Source organism: Talpa occidentalis, unplaced genomic scaffold, assembly GCF_014898055.3.
Source record: "Talpa occidentalis isolate TD23 unplaced genomic scaffold, MPIMG_talOcc4v2.1 talOcc4.13, whole genome shotgun sequence".
In the NCBI taxonomy this organism is placed as follows: Eukaryota; Metazoa; Chordata; class Mammalia; order Eulipotyphla; family Talpidae; genus Talpa; species Talpa occidentalis.
In genome coordinates, this window is record NW_023601322.1 from 4,697,827 (window position 1) to 4,715,474 (window position 17,648).

Here is a 17,648-nt window from a genome sequence, read left to right on the forward strand (position 1 = left end):
ATATCCAAGGCTTATCCTTCCCCCTGAACCAAAATACTCATAGTTTGGTCCAAGTCCCCAATCACCTCTAATCTAGACTAATAACAAGTATCATTTGCTACAACTCCCCACATGTCAAGCTGGTGGCTACATGCATAATTATAACAGTTTATGTGTCAACAACATCTAGTGATATATTAAACTCATTCTATGCCTAAAGGACCATTTACTTCTTACAACCACCTTCTATGGTAGACACTGTTAGAATGTAACTTGTCAGAGGTGAAAAATTAGATACACCGAGGTTAAGTAGCTTATCCATGCCTGCACAGCAGTTAACATGGTCATTGTATTCCAGAATCCACTATGCTACCCACTGGTCAATGAGGTGAAGATTCTCTCTTTTCCCCAAGCTTCACTGAGATATGACTGACATAAAACACTGTGTAAGTTTACAGTGTAAAATGGGGGGATTTGATGTTTGTATATAATGTGGAATGAAGACCACAATAAGGTGAGCTAACACCCACAGCACTTTGGCTTTCCACCTCCAGTTATAAGCTGATTAAATACTGGAGATCTCGTGGACAACTTGGGGACTCTAACAATATAAGTTTCTTGGTCTTCGATAGTCTATTTCCCCAGATGATCTGTTTTCCTTATTAACTATGTTGAAGAATCATTTAGAAATAAGTGGCATTTAAAACGAACAACCAAATGAGTTTGGGCAGTTGACTGCACCTTTTAAAGTATGACCCCAAAAGAGGTAAAGAATGCTACCACCCCCTCCCAAAGTCCTCCTGTTCTTCTGCCTCCATCTTTGCATCCATTCCTCCGTCAGCTAGGCAACCAGTGATATGATTTCTGTTACTACAAATAGGTATAAATTCACACAGTCTGCATTATTTTGGGTCTGAAGTCTTTCAATCAGCATAATGAACTAGGCGACTCATCTGCTCTTGTGTGTCTCGGTGGGACTTTCCTTCCCCTAGTTCAGCGATAGTCCATTGACGGATATACTTCAATTAGTTCATTCATTTCCCCGTCTGGGTTGTTTCCATGTTTCGGCTATTTTGAATAAAAGCTACAGCTGTGAACATTTCTGTACATATCTTCATCTGAACGTGGCTATTCATTTGCTGGGGGATAAATTCCTAGAAGTTAAACAGATGCATAACTTTTAAATGAAACTAACAGTTTCAGTTTTACAAGATGCTGGTCTGATTTGACTTGCCATGAGCCATACGAGTTTTAGTTGGTCCCCATTTTTAACCACTCTAGTTAATTTCCATCTTTACAATTTGGACCATTGAATAGGTGGGTAGTGGTATCTTCTTTCGTTCTAAATTTAAATTTTACAGACAACTAATGATGTTCATTATCTTTATTATTTGCCTTTCTCAATCCTATTTGGGGAAATGTCTGTTAACATTTGTCCATTTTTAAATACAAGGCTTTTATTACTACTACTGAGTTGTAAGAAGCCTTTCAGCATTCTGGATGCATGTTCTTTGTTAGATATATGCTTGCATAATTTTCCCTTGCCTTTTTATTTTGTTCATTGGACCTTTTGAAGAGAAAAAGTTCTAAATTTCAATACTGCTCATACTTTTTGTGTCCTGAGAAATATTTATCACAATGTGGAAAAGTTTTCCTACTCGATTTATTGCTAGGAGCTTTATAGCTTTAGCATTTAAATTTAGACTGATGATCTGTTTTGAGGTTTTTATGTGTATGTGTGAGGCAAGAGCAATGTTTACTTACTTATGTTGACACAACCACTTATTCTGGTACCATTCTCAGGACAAAGAATTTTCTATTCCATTGAGTTGTCTTTTTACCTTTGTCAAAATGCAATGATCACTGTCTCTTTCCCCGTACAGAAGCTTTTAAATTTGCTATAGTCCCTATGGAAAGAAGTCTGACAATTCCTCAAAAGACTAAAAATGGATCTACCATATGACCCAGCAATTCCATTTCTAGCTATCTGTCCAAAGAGCACAAAAACACTAATTTGAGAGGAAACCTGCACTCCTATGTTTATAACATAACTATTTAAGTAGCTAAAATGTGAAAACAATCTTAATGCCCCAAAACAGATGAGTGGATCAAGAAGATGTGGTCTGTATGCACAATGGAATATTACTCAACAATCAAAAAAGATAAAATCATGCCATTTGCAGAAACATGTATGGAACTGGAAGCATTATTCTAAGTTAATTTCCATCTTTACAATTTGGACCAATGAATAGTTGGGTAGTGGTATCTTCTTTCGTTCTAAATTTAAATTTTACAGACAACTAATGATGTTCATTATCTTTATTATTTGCCTTTGTCAAAGGCTAAAGGAGCCAAAGGAGAAAGATAAATACTGGATGGCTTCACTTAAATGTAGAGTCTAGAGATACCAAAGGATCAGGCAAAACAATATATATATGGAACACTTCCAACCCTGTGCTTCTTTATTAAAATCACATTAGCTGATATAGGGTATACAGATATTCATATAGAATGAGATTGCCAATATCTAAAAAAAAGACTCTTAGAAATTTTATTGGAATTCTATCAAATGTAAGTAGATCTTGGGAGAGTTGACATCCTAATATTGAATCTGCCAATCTAAGAATATTCATATCTCACCATTTATTTGCATCCTCCATCCTTAATTGTCTTAAGTAGGTCCTGTTTTTTCAGTGTACAGGTTTTATATATGCTTTGATAAATTTATTCATAATTATTTGTTGACACTATAAATTAAGTGTTTAAATGAAATTACCAAGTGTTAGCTGATACTATTTAAAATGCTCTTGAATATAAACATATCATTCACTAAATTCATTCATTATTTCTGCTAACTTGTTTTGAAGATAACAAGCATTTTCAACAAAATCTCATGTCATTGAGAATAGAAACAGCTTTCCTAATTCTTTTCTGCAGGATTTTGTTAGATGTTCTTTCTTTGTTTAAGGGAATTCACTCCATTCTTCATTTCTGGAGAGAGTTTAAATCACAAATGAAAGTCAGATTTTGTAAAATCCTTTTTCTGTATCTATTCAAAGACTCCTTTAATATACTTTCTATTTTATTCCATATTGTTATATTGATTGATTCGCAAATGTCAAAACAACCTTTTATCAATTTAACATATTGTTGAATTAGATCTCTAATGTTTCATTAAGAAATTCTGGTTGTAGGCATAGTGGTCTGCCACTTTCCGCTAATGTCTTTGTCTAGTCCTGGTTTTCAGGTACTGCTGGTCTGGATGTAAGTTGGAAAGGTTTCCTCTTTTTTAGTTTTCCTTAAGAATTCTTGTTTTCTCCTTAAGTAAACTGAGTTTTCACAAGTGAAATGTGGATCTGAAGGTTTCTGGGAGGGAAGGTTTAAACAGAATTTTTGTTAGACATTGAGCTACGGGATGAGTTTGGGTAGATGGTATTTCAAGGAGTCTATTTCACTGAAGTTGTCAAATGTTTTGAATTATATTTGCTCACAGCACACTCTTTTAATGTCCATGGAATCTGTAGTGATGACTCCTCCACTGTTCCAAATCTTTGATTTGTTTTATTTTTTTTTCCTTTATTTGTTGGGCTAAGGGCTTTTCAATTGATTTTTTTTTTTTCCAAAAAAACAGCTTTTGACTGCAAATTTCTCTAGGGTTATTTTGTTCTCTATTTCATTGTAAAAAAAAATCATTTTCTCCTGTTATTGTTTCTGTGTAATGTAAGAATTTAAACTATATGTTTCCTTATGCTCAGTGTTCTCACTATCTTCCACACATGCTGATATTTGTACTTTTCTAGCTTTCAGTTCAGAATATCTGTGTATAGCCTTTGTGACTTTAACACTGTCCGCTGAATATTGTCCTTTGGAATATTCTGATTTCCAAGTATTCAGAGTTTTCTAGGTAATATATATATATATATATATATATATATATTGATTTCCCATTTGAATCATTTATGGTTAAAGAACATACTCTACATGATTTCAACCCTTTTCAGTTTATTTACATGTTAATTTATTAACAGCTAACATTTAATACACTTAGTAACACTTATTAACATTTAATAATACTCATTAACACTTAATTAAGTCAAGTGTTAATTTGCTGACACTTGCTCTTGCTGGATTGAACTTCTATGCATATGTATGTTTTTCCCACTGGAATTCAAGTGCTTCCAGGGCAAGGCTGTGCCTCAGGGCTCCTTGAGTCCCTGGTGCAGACCAGTCCATGTGCAGTGCAGACACCAGAACCTGCCCATGTTTGTCCAAATACTAATCCTTACAGGTGGTTACAATACTGCAGTATTTTCACTGATCCACCTTCACCCCCTTGGGGACAGTGTCGGTTTACAAAAGAGAATACAAACACAAAGTGCATGTCCAGGGAGCACCCAGGGTGTGTCCATCCTGCCCGTGTGCAGGGCTTCTCATCAGGAATTCCTGGGACATACAATGCACTCTTCTTTCAAGATTTCACTCAGAAACTAAAGGTCACATATTCGTGTTCCACAACCTCTCAGTTCCTCATTCAATCAGGTTTAAAATTGCCCCCCAAATCATAATCACAATTAGTAAGACCTTAAGTTTCAAATAATTTTTCCTACAGTCAGAACAACCTTACTCATTAATAACCTACCTCAAGTAATCTTCAAAAGAGACATACGATATAATAATTTTAAAATCTACAAGCTAGTAAGTAACTGGATCAGAACTTGAGCTTGCATTGTCTGACAGCAAATCTACATTAACCTATAACGTACCTTGTAGAGTCATGAAGCTCAAGGTTGAAGCTCTCTGATGCAGGTTCAAATATAATTAAATGGCTGCTGGCCACTTGTGTAATAGGAGGGGTTAGCACTTTATTGTAGGATAATCTATTTTTAAAGTACACTTTCATTTTTTAGAGCAGTGTTGGTCTTACAGCAGACCAAGCTGAAGGTACCGAGATTTCCTACAGATCCCCGGTCCCCGTACACGCAGGCCTCCCTATTATCAACATCCCCCTCCAGAGTGGTGCGCTTTTCACAACTGATGAATCTGCTTTGACACATCATAATCACCCAGAGTCCACAGTTTCCATTAAAGCTCACTCCTGGTGCTGTACTTGCTGTCGGCTGGACAAATGGATACTGACATGTGTCCACCATTGTGGCAACACACAGGGGATCCACTGTCCTCCCCCTGCCTATGCTCTGCCTAGACATCTCTTCTAAGCCAGTCTGGCGAGCATTCTATTTTAAAATAAAAGGAGGAATTAATACTACATATCACATACAATAAATCCCTCAAATCCATTATAAGAATGATTCAGGGGAATATTCTCTGTCACCGCCACGAGAAGTCAGAATCTTGGCTGATCTTTTTCAGGTATTTTACCAAGTAATTCTGCAGATCCTGAATTCTCCAGGTTACTATAAAATGTTTCACTGGGGTTTGATGTTTCACCAAAGATAACTTGAGGCCATCCATTTATATCATTGCGAGGTTACTATTTTTTTTTAACCTGTGTTCAATTCTTAAGAAACTGCTATTTCAGCCATAGCATCTATGCCCCCGTTCTACACACAGACTGTCAGCAAGGAGATGCTTGTGCACCCCCGTGTCACCAGCCCCACAGAGGGCAGCCTCCAGGTTTATCTCCCCAACATCGCCCCCAGTTTAAATCAAAGTAACAAATGCACAATTAACCTCAACAGGGCGAAAATGCCTACTCAGCACCTTGGAAAATGATCTGGTTGAGTTATGAGTCATTTCATTTTGCAAAGTAGCAATAAAATATGAGTCATTTTGCAGAGGTACCACTAGCATTTGCAGCAGATGATTAAAATAAAGGGGGAAAAGACCTTTTACATTTTGTCAAAACAGGGACATTTCATCCCAGCCTGGCATTTCTGCCTCTGCTGATTTCATCTATCAAAAGAAACACCTTCACAAGTTCTCACCAGGCTCTTTCCCAGGGATTCTGAAGGCTGCCTTACCTTATGGAAGTTTCTGAAATACGCAGCCTTCTCGTCTGGAAATTTCTCTAGCCTTCTGGGTCCTTTACTAGAAGCCTTCTTGAAAACCAACCAGCATCGTCTGAAAATCTGGAAGCAAATAAAGCATCCTGTTACCTTTCATTTCACATGACTTCCGTAGCATCAGGAACTTATCAAATCAATTGATACATTGGGAATCAATCTTTGTAAATTCACTTCTCTTACACATACTGTGTTTTTGGTCATATGCATGTTACTCGTTAAAATCACAGAAAGTTTTAAGAAGACACTTTTCAATAGATTGCTTGTGAAAACATTTTATTGTAGGAAGTTTTCCAAGTACTGGCTTCAGTCCTCGCTAAGCTAAATAAATTATCTGAGTGTCGATGTCATGTAAAATATTTATTCTCGGCCCTCCCTGGTGGCTCAAGGGGTTAAGTCACAGCACTATGAAGCTATCCACAGCCATTGCAACACGAGTTCGATCCCCAGCCAGGAAGCCGACCCACATGGCGCAGCAGACCTCTCCTGTCTCACCCGTTGCTCCCCCTCAGCAGAGTATTTCAGTAGATCCACCTGTTCTCTGGCCTACACCCCACTTCTATGTATGCATAAATAAATAAATCTATAAAAAATATTTATTCTCACCTTAAAGAAAAATTCCATGACTTTTTCTCATGGAAGAAAGTCTTATTTTCATGAGAATGCAGTCACAATTTACTAAGATTAAACACCTTCATAATGCTCAATTTCCTTTCTTTGAAAAGACATTGCAAATCAAAAAGTATTCAATTTTAAAATGGGATATATTAAAAATCATAGTATCCTGCAGAATTGAAAAAAAAAAAAGTTCATCCCCTGGTGGCGCAGCAGTTGAGCACTGGGCTACAAAGCTGCCCGCAGCCTCTGCAGCGCCGGTTCAATCCCCGGCCACCAGGTGAGGGTCCCACATGGCGTGCAGACCTCTCCTGCCACCCACTGCTCCCCTCAGCAGTGCACTTCGTCAGTCTGCCTATTCTGCTCCCTGCTCTGGCTCTGGTGATTTCTCTCACCCTACTGTGCTTCTGACTGTACCCAGTGCGTGTATAAATAAATAAATAAATAAATAAATCTTTTTTTAAAAAAAAAGTTCATCTATTAATTTAGAACACAGAAATATTTTTTTCATGGACACATCTGCTTTACCTCTTATTTTTTTACAAAAACTAGTATTTATTAAATTCTTACATGTCATACACTTTAAAATTTACAACATTTAATCCTCAGACCCACTATAAGAGGTAGATTATCTCCACTGGAGGTCCAACCATAGTAACAGCAGCAGGAGCTGACACGTTTGTCTGGCTCCTTTAGCTTTGGAGACAAAGCTGCAAAATCAGCTTGGTACTATCCACACAAACACAAACCATCCTGTTTTATCAGATGTCGCTGTATGGGACTCAGTACCAGCTAACAGATGGGTTGGCATCTGACATCACCCTGTCTCACCCCTTCCACAGGAATGCTTTAAGGTTATTAATAATGAGTCTCCTTTCCAGGAATTAAGAAGTCTAGCAATGCAAACTGGCCCCAACTTTTAAATCTCAACATCTGCCCTATGTTTGCTGCGTGTGCAATCTCTATGAACATAAAGAAATTCATAGAAACTTCAGGAACTTCGATCCCTGTATTTGTCTCCTCTCTGTATTTAAATTTCAGAGCTAGCCTATGTCTTTTGCCAACATAAGCCCGATAATGGAATTCCTCTGGAGTGTGCATTGCTTGTTATTCACTAGCAGACAATGCTTCTCATGCTAAATGGCACTTTTAGGACCCTTACATAAAGGCTTCTCCTCATAAAAGCAGATATAAGTAGAGTAACAAAGCAAACACAGCTTTTGCTTTCCCCTTGCTGCCTTTCTCAGCTCTGTCCTGGTCTCTTTGCAAATCACAGGAGCACCTCCTGGGCCTTGTGCCTCCTCCACCCGGGCACGGAGGCTGGACTATCTAGGGCTTCCCGAACAAGGCCCTCAGCACCTGCTACCTGGGCCCTGTGTCTCTCCCTAACTTGTCCTGAGAGCCCTGTTTCTGGGTTTGTCCTCCTCCTGATCTCCATCCCAAAGTAAAACAAGAGTGCAAACATTGATTATAATATATCAGTAGATGATGTAGCTTTAACTCAGTTCTGTCTGGGTTTAATTGATGTTGAACTGTGTCTTTTAGACATAGAAGTTTATTTAAGTGGTAGGAAATGTAGAACAAACACACAAGATAGTTTGGAATATGGGAAATTTATAAAGCTTTGGTCAGTTTGCAACCTTAGGAGTGTCCCTCCCCCAACACACACACAGAGGCAAAGTGAGGCCACAGAATGAGAGAGACCCTCCAGATTGGGAGGGCAAATAAGCAAGAGAATTTACATGCCACACTTGACTTGGGCATCCTCAAAACAAATAGATCTTCACCGCCTCCCACCAGAAAATTCAGTTTATACAACGACATTAACAGGGTCCAGTTACATATGGTCTAGGTATTCCCAGCAACACACTGCCCTCTCAAGGTCGTGTCCTTGAAGAAGCTGTTGAACAGTGGGTGGAAGGTTCTGTTCATTCCAAGAACAGGGAGGAAGTGAGGGATCTCCAATTGCCCTGCTCAAGCTATGGGGTCTTCTCATGACCCCAACACTGTGGACTCAGACTCAGTTGACATGATGGCCATAATGAGAACTCACTAGCTGGCTGTGCAAATGCAGACACAGGATTTAATGTCTCCCCTAATAAAGAAGGGTGCCTCGCAGAATGAAGGGGGAAGAAAGAAGACAGGGCCACCTGCTGGGGCACAGAAGGTCCTTAATTATAGACATGCTGCTGATGCAGGGACATGCAGGCCCTTCCATTTAGAGTAGGTGGGATGCGCCACAATGTCCTGTTTCACCTCATGACACGTGACTCTCCCAAATGTTCAGATCCAGAGCAGTTAGAGCACCATATACATTTTTTTAGTTGAAAATATATTCATGCTCACTCAAAAACAGACTCTGGAGCTGGAAAGATTGGACTTGGAATTCCAGCTCCTCTTCTCCCATGAGATTGGGGGCAAGTCGCTGGAACTTCTGAGCTTGTATCTCATCCTCGCTTGGGGAAAATCATGCCTGTATTATAGGATTATTGTGACCATGAAAAGAAATGAAACAGACAAAGCTCCCGCCACAGTTTCTCACAGAGGAGGTGCTGCTAAAGACAATACAAGGTCGAAAAAGCGCTCTAACTGACACTCTCTTCAGCATGACCACGGCCATTATCGACATTTACAGATATTATAAAAATCATTCATCTATCAATATGATGCTAAAGACTTCAAATAATTCCAATAATTACGGGAATCGTAATATGTATACAGACATATACATGTCAATAGACAAAACTGCCTAAATATTCTGTTGAACACAATTTAGCTTCTGCTAATTCACAATGGTTTGGATATTGTTAATCAATATGGCTATTTACATTTATCAATACATAGCTGAAAAAAATTACATCAAATTTACTCTCCTCCTAAATTCACTCTTTTCACAATATAACATGAACTCATTTTGCACAAGATATACCACTTCACTCCATCTTTAATGTCAATCACACATGTGTGTTTGCTGATAAGGGTATTCTATTGTAGAGCCTAAGAATATAGCTTTTCAGTCAGAATGATTTTATTTTCAGTGTAGATTCTGTTATTTATTAAATGTCTTGTCTCACTGAGATTTTAACTTCTCTGAGATCTAACTCCGGCATCTAGAAATTAAGGTCAACATGCCTTAGGATGTAGCTATTTGAGGATTTAATAAGATGGGCTGCAGAAAGCATATAAGTTAGAAGCATATTCAGCAATCTGATCTGAAACTCCTGTGCTGTGGGTGCTGGAGTGGACTGACCTGTGTCCCTCTCAAAGTCATAGGTTGATTCCTCGCCCCCAATGGGATGGGACTTAGAGATGGATCCTTTGGGAATCAGGTCAGATGAGGTCCTGAGGGTGGGGATCGCATGAAGGGATTGGCACCCTGATAAGGGGAGAATCCAGACTCGATCTGTGAATTCTCACAAGAAAGAGGTCCTGTGTGCACGCAAGAGATGGTGGCTTCCTGCAAGCTGGGAGCTGGACTCCAGCACGCCAGCACCTTGATCTTTGACCTCTAATCTCCAGAACTTCGAGACAATAACTGTGTTGGTCACACCACAATAACTGTGAAACGGTCACCCTAGCAGACTAAGACAGATACTTTTGATATTATTTTAATAGCAGAGATAGTAGAGGTAGTTATTGTGATAGTAATACCATGGAAATGAAAAAGTTCAATGAATCTAAGTAGAAATTTGAGAAATCCAATGCAGGTGTATTTTTAAAATATCATTTGCGAAGTAGGATGTATACAGATGATCAATATTTACTTCCTCATTACTTACAAATGGATTTCAAATCCTAGTTCAGGAAGAAATGGACACCAATCCCTGGTAATATGCTTCTGTTCTTTCCAGACAAACGATTTCCCCTGTAACCTCTAGACTTGATGCTTATAGCTTGGGAACCATGATGTCAAGAAAATTCTTGTCATGTTCATGGAAATACACCGTCACACACACTCACAGCCTGCAGCACCCCATCTCCTGTGACTAAAGTTATTTTCTATTCAAGAGCAAGTTAGCTATGGGTCAGAAAGCACAGGGTTCCCATTTGGCACTCAATATTGCTACAAAATAAACTTGATAATAGATAATAAGGACAAATAGATTTGGCATTTCAACAGAAACTTATCTCTGCTATGACATTAACAGAGGCAGCCACCTACAGATAAAACGGACTGCTGTAACAGTTTACCATCTGAGGCCCTTCAGTTATTATTTTCTAATTTTGGAATACACTCAGTTCTATAGTGTCTAAAAGCTCTGGAGAGGAAGTTTCTGGACTCCCTTTAACTCTGGGGGTCTTCAGGTTTGACAACTCTTATAATCAGAAATTCCACCAAGTTTCTAACCAAAAATCCTACTTAACATGCGAAGTGCATTAGGTCAATGTCTTGTAATGGAACCGGCCCTTTAACTCTGATTTTTGGTTAAGCGAAAGCTTGTGAAAGGGTTTTAGCTAAATAACATAATTATGGCTGTGAACTAAAGCCAAGAAATCTGCCATCTACTTCACAGCAAGTCTTGCAGGCAAAGAGGTTGTCCTTTGTGTAAAATCACCTTGAAAGAGAAAAAACACTAAGGAAAAGGGATTGCTTTGAGGTAAAAGGGCTTTCATCAGATGGAAGGGAATTAAGAAGCTACTTAATGATGGCGAGTTGGCTGACTGACTAATGCTGTGGAGCAGCTGAGATACTGGGGAATTCTGGAATCCTGGCAACAAATGCTATTTTCTAGAAAATAAACCTGAAGGATCCCCGGGAGCCCGACTGGCGAGACATGCGGCAGGTTCTGGAGATAACCTAAGTGAGAAGCTGAGTCGGTCAGGGTGGAGGGAAGCTGCGCCTTGAGAAGCGATGGAGCGGGCGGGCGGTCAGCCTGCACTCGGGTGAGAGGAGGACACTGAGGCTGTGCCTGGCTAACCGAGGGTCTCTGTATCTCTCTAAGTCCCTGGAGAACGAAGCAGTGCCCATGAGCTGCCAATGAGGTCACTTAAAAGCTCCACCCATGGAAGCAAGGTAAAAACAAGGTCGTGATATCACTGATCTTTCTTTCAGGTCCTTATAGAATCTGTGCCTTTAATTTATAGTAGCATTAACACCTGCACCTTTTTCCATATTGAAGGCAAAAAAAGGGGGGCCTCCCCAGTGGCACAGCATTGAGCGCTGGGCTGCGAAGCTGCCCGCAGCCTCTGCAACGCCCGTTCGATCCCCGGCTTCTGGGCGAGGGTCCCACGTGGCGCGCAGACCTCTCCTGTCGCGCCCGCTGCCCCCCTCAGCAGTGTATTTCGTCAGTCTGCCTGTTCTGTTCCCCGCTCTGGCTCTGGTGAATCCTCTCACCCTCCTGCGCTTCTGACTGTACCCAGTGCTTGTATAAATAAATAAATAAATATTAAAAAAAAAAAAAGCAAGCAAAGAAAGGGACCTCTCCCGTGCACGGGCACCCCAAATCAGTGATAGCCAAATTTTAGATATGAAAGCAAAAGCTCACTAATTAAAGGTCTCAGAAAATATGCGGATGCTCATTCACGGACCTCAGTGTGGGGGAGAACAGGACACAACACATAATGTAAGAGAAAATAATGTAACTGCACCTTTCTTCTGCAGCAGGAGTTCACCAGGGAATGGGAAATCAACCACAGATGAGACCATGTTTGCCACTCAGGGCGCGCACAGAGCGTTCACCAGCGTGGGGGGCCCTCCGGGAGGCGCAGAAGCAAGGCGGGCCGTGCGGAAAAGGAAGGCAGATGCCTGAGAACACACTGATTCCATCTGCTAAGAGGAGCTGCAAAAGGGAACAGACCGGGAAAGTGTCCCATGTCCCTGGGCTCAGGAGAACCCAAAGGGACGGGGAGTGGAGGAGGCAGCAGCCATTCCCACAGAGAGGGAGCAAACAGGAAGACCAGGCCTAGGGGTGCTGGCGAGGCTGGGCGCCCCGGGGCTCCTCGGGCTGCTGGGACACACCTGGTGACGGGGGCGACGCAGGCCGGCGGCGAGTCTTGGCTCGGGAGGGGCGGACAAGAACATGCCAGCATTTCTCACACAGGCTCCCGCTGCACGAGTCACCGTCGAGGGGCCCAGCTCCACTCCAGGCCGCCACGCAAGACAAAAGCACTGACAAAAGCACAAAAGCTCCTCCCTGGCGTGTGCAGGTCTCCCCTCGGGACACGGTGCTGACTGAGGTGCTGAGTGTGCGAGGAACACGGGTCTCTGCCATCCCAGCGGCTGCACTGAGGCAGACGGCGAGGCGGCGGGGAGAAGGCACCCCCTCCCTCCGGCCCTCTCTGGAGAACACTTGAGACGATGCATGTACTCTGAGCTCCCACACATTCACTGACAATGAAGTTTTCGTGTTTCTTTCCATTTATGAATTTTCTGAAAGCTACTGACATAGCACAGCCAACAATAGCGATTTTGGTTACACACATCCAAAGACGTTCTACTTTATTCACTGCTCTCAGCGATATCTATGGGGCCAATCATGGACGTGTGATCTTTCAAATGTCTGATAGCTCAGGATTCCTCTAGCTCAAACCTCCTGTTTCTAAGTCAAGGATTTCTACCCACGGGAAAACCAACAAATTTGTTGATTGAAAGCAGCTGTTGAAAATAAAACACCTGTCTATCTTGTTGATTGCATGTAGTAATATCACCAAACTAGGCAGCTTATGTATCAAATATAGAAATCATAGGTCAGAGTTCCTTGGAAGTCCAAGCAGGAGTCCCAGGATCCCTGGGGGCTATTTCATGCAGGATTTTTTATTTATGTACTTGTTGCTTTTTCTCCAAAAAGTAGATGAATACTTTGGACCTGTTCTCCAAGGCATCACCTGCTCTCCAGACCACTTATCTCTGTATCTTCAACAAAGCAGAAGTTTTCTTCCAAACCTCCACTTCTGCTTGTTACTAATAAAGCTTTTTATTCCTGTTTTGTGCAAATTAGTAAAAATATTTCAATATAATAAATGTCATTGTCTATAATGAAGTTATTTTTAAATCTATTAAAATAACCTATCAATATGTTACAGTAGGGAAAACAACTCTCAAAGATACCAACTAAAATAACTCATAATTCCATATAGAATGTACACATTTGTTCACATTTTTAAGGAAGGGCTCTCAAACTGGGCTCCATAGTGGACAAACAACCCAAATGATGCTACTATCTGTGTGGACCAAACATGCCATGCTTCTATGTATAAATAATTCTGGAAAATGCTATATTAAAAGGAGTTAAGTTGTGTGAGTGCGTGTTTGTGTATATTTAAACTCAGTCAATTTCAAAGTGTTTATGCATTGAGAATATAAAAAGGGAGGAAGAATAAAGTGTTTTTCAATTAATTTAACCATCTGTATTTTTTTTTCTGTTTTATTTTCTTTTGTTTCATTTTTTTCGATGGATGCATTTATCCTATCCAGGTTATTCGGTAGTGAAAGAATCAGACCTTGTCACCAATGCTACTCCCCAGGAATATTTTCATAGAGACTTTTAAGTGCCTGAAAATGTCCAGGAGGTTATTGTCTATTTATAAATCAAACAACATAACCATTGTCCTAAGGCTGGAATTTCTGAGATGCAAAAGTGAAAGAAGGGCCTCCCTGGTGGCGCAGCGGTAGAGCGGTGGGTTGCGAAGCTGCCCGCGGCCTCTGCGGCGCCGGTTCAATCCCCGGCTGCTCCCCGGCCACGGGAGGAGGGTCCCACATGGTGCGCAGACCTCTCCTGCCGCCCGCTGCTCCCCTCAGCAGTGTCCTTCGGTCCTTCTGCCTGCTCTGCTCCCCGCTCTGGCTCTGGTGAATTCTCTCACCCTCCCGAGCTTCTGACTGTACCCTGTGCTTGTATAAATAAATAAAATAAATCTTTAAAAAAAAAAAGTGAAAGAAACTTAAAATTGAATGTATCCCTAAAGAATTGAGAAACTTTAGGGAGACATACTGTTTTGTTTTTTAACCCAAACATGTTTATAAACCTGGGAATAGTTTTTGCTCAAATTCTAAAGATGCAAGATGGTCGCCCCTTCCACACTTTATGAAATCATTAGAGAAAACATATTTACAACAGTTCACAGCATGTCAGAAAAAGACTAGAATGGGGTTTTCTTGAGTACTGTGGAGGTAAGCTTGTCAGGGATCGGGGGGCATCCCCCGCCCCTCTGCGGGCAGACAAGCAAACAAATTAACATTGGGCAGATTGGAAGGGAAAAAGGCCAACATTAATGATATACTAATGGCTAACTGACATGGCTGTAAATACTGTAAAGTCAACAGGAAAAACTTGGGGTTATATCCTGGGTTAAAGCCTGGAGTGGGGTCTGGGCATGGAGGAAAGAGAAGGGAGACTCAGGTGTCTCCAGAAGTTTCCTCTGCTTGTGACAAGTTTCTCAATTAAAAAAAAAAAGACTTATTTGAAAAAATTAAATGTCTGATATAGAACTGGGAAGGATTGGGTTAACAGAGAACTGGCTTAGAAAAATTGTAATGCAAACTTCATTATAAGAATAAATAAATGATAAAAGACAAAGTCGGCTTAATGGTGGACGTAATAGTCTAGACAGGTGTTGATTTATAATGATGGACACCTGAAAACTAGATATTGTCATAAACCAATGAACTTTAAAAAATGTTTTCTAAAAGAACGTATAGAAGGAGCAGAGAATCTGTAGCGTCACTTTCTTGGATTTCTGTGCTGGCTTTATCAGTACGGTAGTGAGGATGTTCTGTCCTGCAATTATAAAATCAATAAAATAATGCATGCCTGTAATTTGCAAGGGCTTCTCGTTCAATTGCTTTTAAACATGACAGATTTCCTAGGATGTACTGCGAATACAATAGTGACATTTCACATTATGTACCATTTTTCTTTCAAAAAGTCTCTTGCATTTTGGCAAATCATTCATTAAGATTTAAATCAGATTCAGATCTCCAAACAGCTTCTACTCTCTCTGCATGCTAAGGTAGATGTTCTTAAGTAAACTGAAACCATTCTCTGATTAAGCCAAAGTTACAAATGAAGTCAACTTTTAAAAATGGACATAAAGGACCAAGAATGTGCCAAACCAGTGGCAGGAACTGGATCCTTCTAGTAAATGTCTATATTTCTCAAGCTACCTGTCTTCACTTAACTGTAAGGTTTGCAACTGTTCTTGCAAAGTGCACAGTCCCGAGGCAGCTGTATGCCCAGGCAAATCCAGAGTTAGACTCTAAGAATCAGACAAACAATCGTGGTCTCCTTTGTACGTACTTGAACTTGACACAGTTCACAACCTGCTGAATTCTCTTCTATAAATGCAATGGCTCTAGACCAATGTGAAACCCAAGTTGTATTTTCTCCACTTTCAACCGCCACTGATTGAGAAGATGATTTTCCCCGGGAACGGTCACGGCACCCTTGCTGACATCACTTCTGCACAGTCACACCGGCTGACTCAGGGAAACTCAGCCCCACTCATACCTGTCACCAGGCCAGTCTGGACTGTGGGGGTCAGTGGCTTTACAATGAGTTCTGAAACCAGCAAGTCTTTCAAGTTTGTTCTTCTTTTTCAAGATTATTGTGACTATTCTGGGTCTGCTGCAATTCCATATGAGTTTTAAGATCAGTCTGTCTATTTTCCACGAAGACACCAGCTGTGATTCTAATAGAAACTGCACTGGAACTGTAGATCACTTTAGGGAGTGTTGCCAGCTTGACAAAATGGAGTTTTCTGATATATAAACACAGGATGATTTTCCCATTTTTTAAACATCTTTTTTAATGTCTTTCAACAATACATTCCAAATTTTAGAGTATATGCTTTATATTTCTTTGTGGGAAATATATTCCCTGGTATTTTTAATATTCTCTCTCTCTCTCTCTCTCTCCCCCCTCTCTCTCTCTCTTCTTCTTCTCTCGTTGTTTGGCTTTCGGCCACAGATATTACTTGCCCACAGTGAAGGCAACAGCAGATTAAGTCTCCATCCTTCATTCAAAGATGGCCTATTTTTGCATTTGTTAGAAGTACTTTAAATACAAGGGCAACAGAAAAAGATGAGCCAGAGGGATAAGCTATAAGGTGTTAGAAGATGCAGCAAGGAGACTGCAGTGAAAAAAAAAGCAGAAAATATCGCTGGGGCTGTGGAATGTAAATGCATTTTCTTAAATACCACAAGTCCAAATACATTTTATTTCATAGCTTTGCAAAAACAAACTAGAAACTCCTCGGTATAAAGATTCCTATCACTAATGCAAGGGTTGCTTTAACGGTTTTAAAAATATTTCAGCTGGCCCTTTATGTTGTAGGTTGTGTAATCTGCAACTGAAAAAGCAGAGGTAGAAACTGAGACATTAAGCATGAAAGGAAGCAGAGGCACTCGTTTTATCGCTGTATGAATATATGGCAATCCATTCGCTTTTATATATACGTGTTTATGTCTCATAGCTCTTTGAGTTTTAAATTTTCATTTGGTCAAGAGATATCACACACACACACACACACACACACACTCCTGTATAAACACCCCACTATTTAAATATAAATCACAAGACGAAAAAATTAAAAACTTCATTTCCCCTTGAAGCATAATTCAATTCCAGTTCATTTTTATAAACTAGTTCTCATCAACTTTATAACTCAAGATCTTTGCATTGTTCACCATTTCAATTCAAAATATAAATATTCCTATCCAGTAACACTGAGAAAATGCTTAAAGAGTAGTATATGTATTTCAATTCTTATTTCATGCAATAGGAAAGACCAAAATCAACGTGTCTCTTTCTGCTTCCATTATCTTGCCTTCTCTTTATTTTAATAATCCAGAAAAACAAATGTGAAATTCATAAATGGCAGTCAATAACTCCTACATTCTCATCAGGGGCAATTTTTGAGGATGCCAGCATTTTATTTAGGCTTTCACCTGAATGCAGAGTTCTCTCTACACCTCTTGGCCAGGCCTACAATGAAATGCAAGGCAAGAAGACAATTAATTTAGAGTCAGAACCAGCAACAAAATGCCTCACAGCAGCAGCAAGTTTTAGGTGGAAAGTCATCATTATCGTGAGAATG

The 17,648-nt window shown here is 40.2% G+C and overlaps 1 protein-coding gene across 1 annotated transcript in view; it reads right to left on the reverse strand.

Moving 5' to 3' along the window:
• DOK6 (docking protein 6) overlaps positions 1-17,648 on the reverse strand; it is a 329,181-nt gene that overhangs the window by 206,462 nt on the left and 105,071 nt on the right. The window contains exon 2 of the mRNA XM_037508418.2: positions 5,961-6,068. Within this exon, the coding sequence (XP_037364315.2) occupies positions 5,961-6,068 (108 nt within the window). The remainder of the gene's footprint in view (positions 1-5,960; positions 6,069-17,648) is intronic.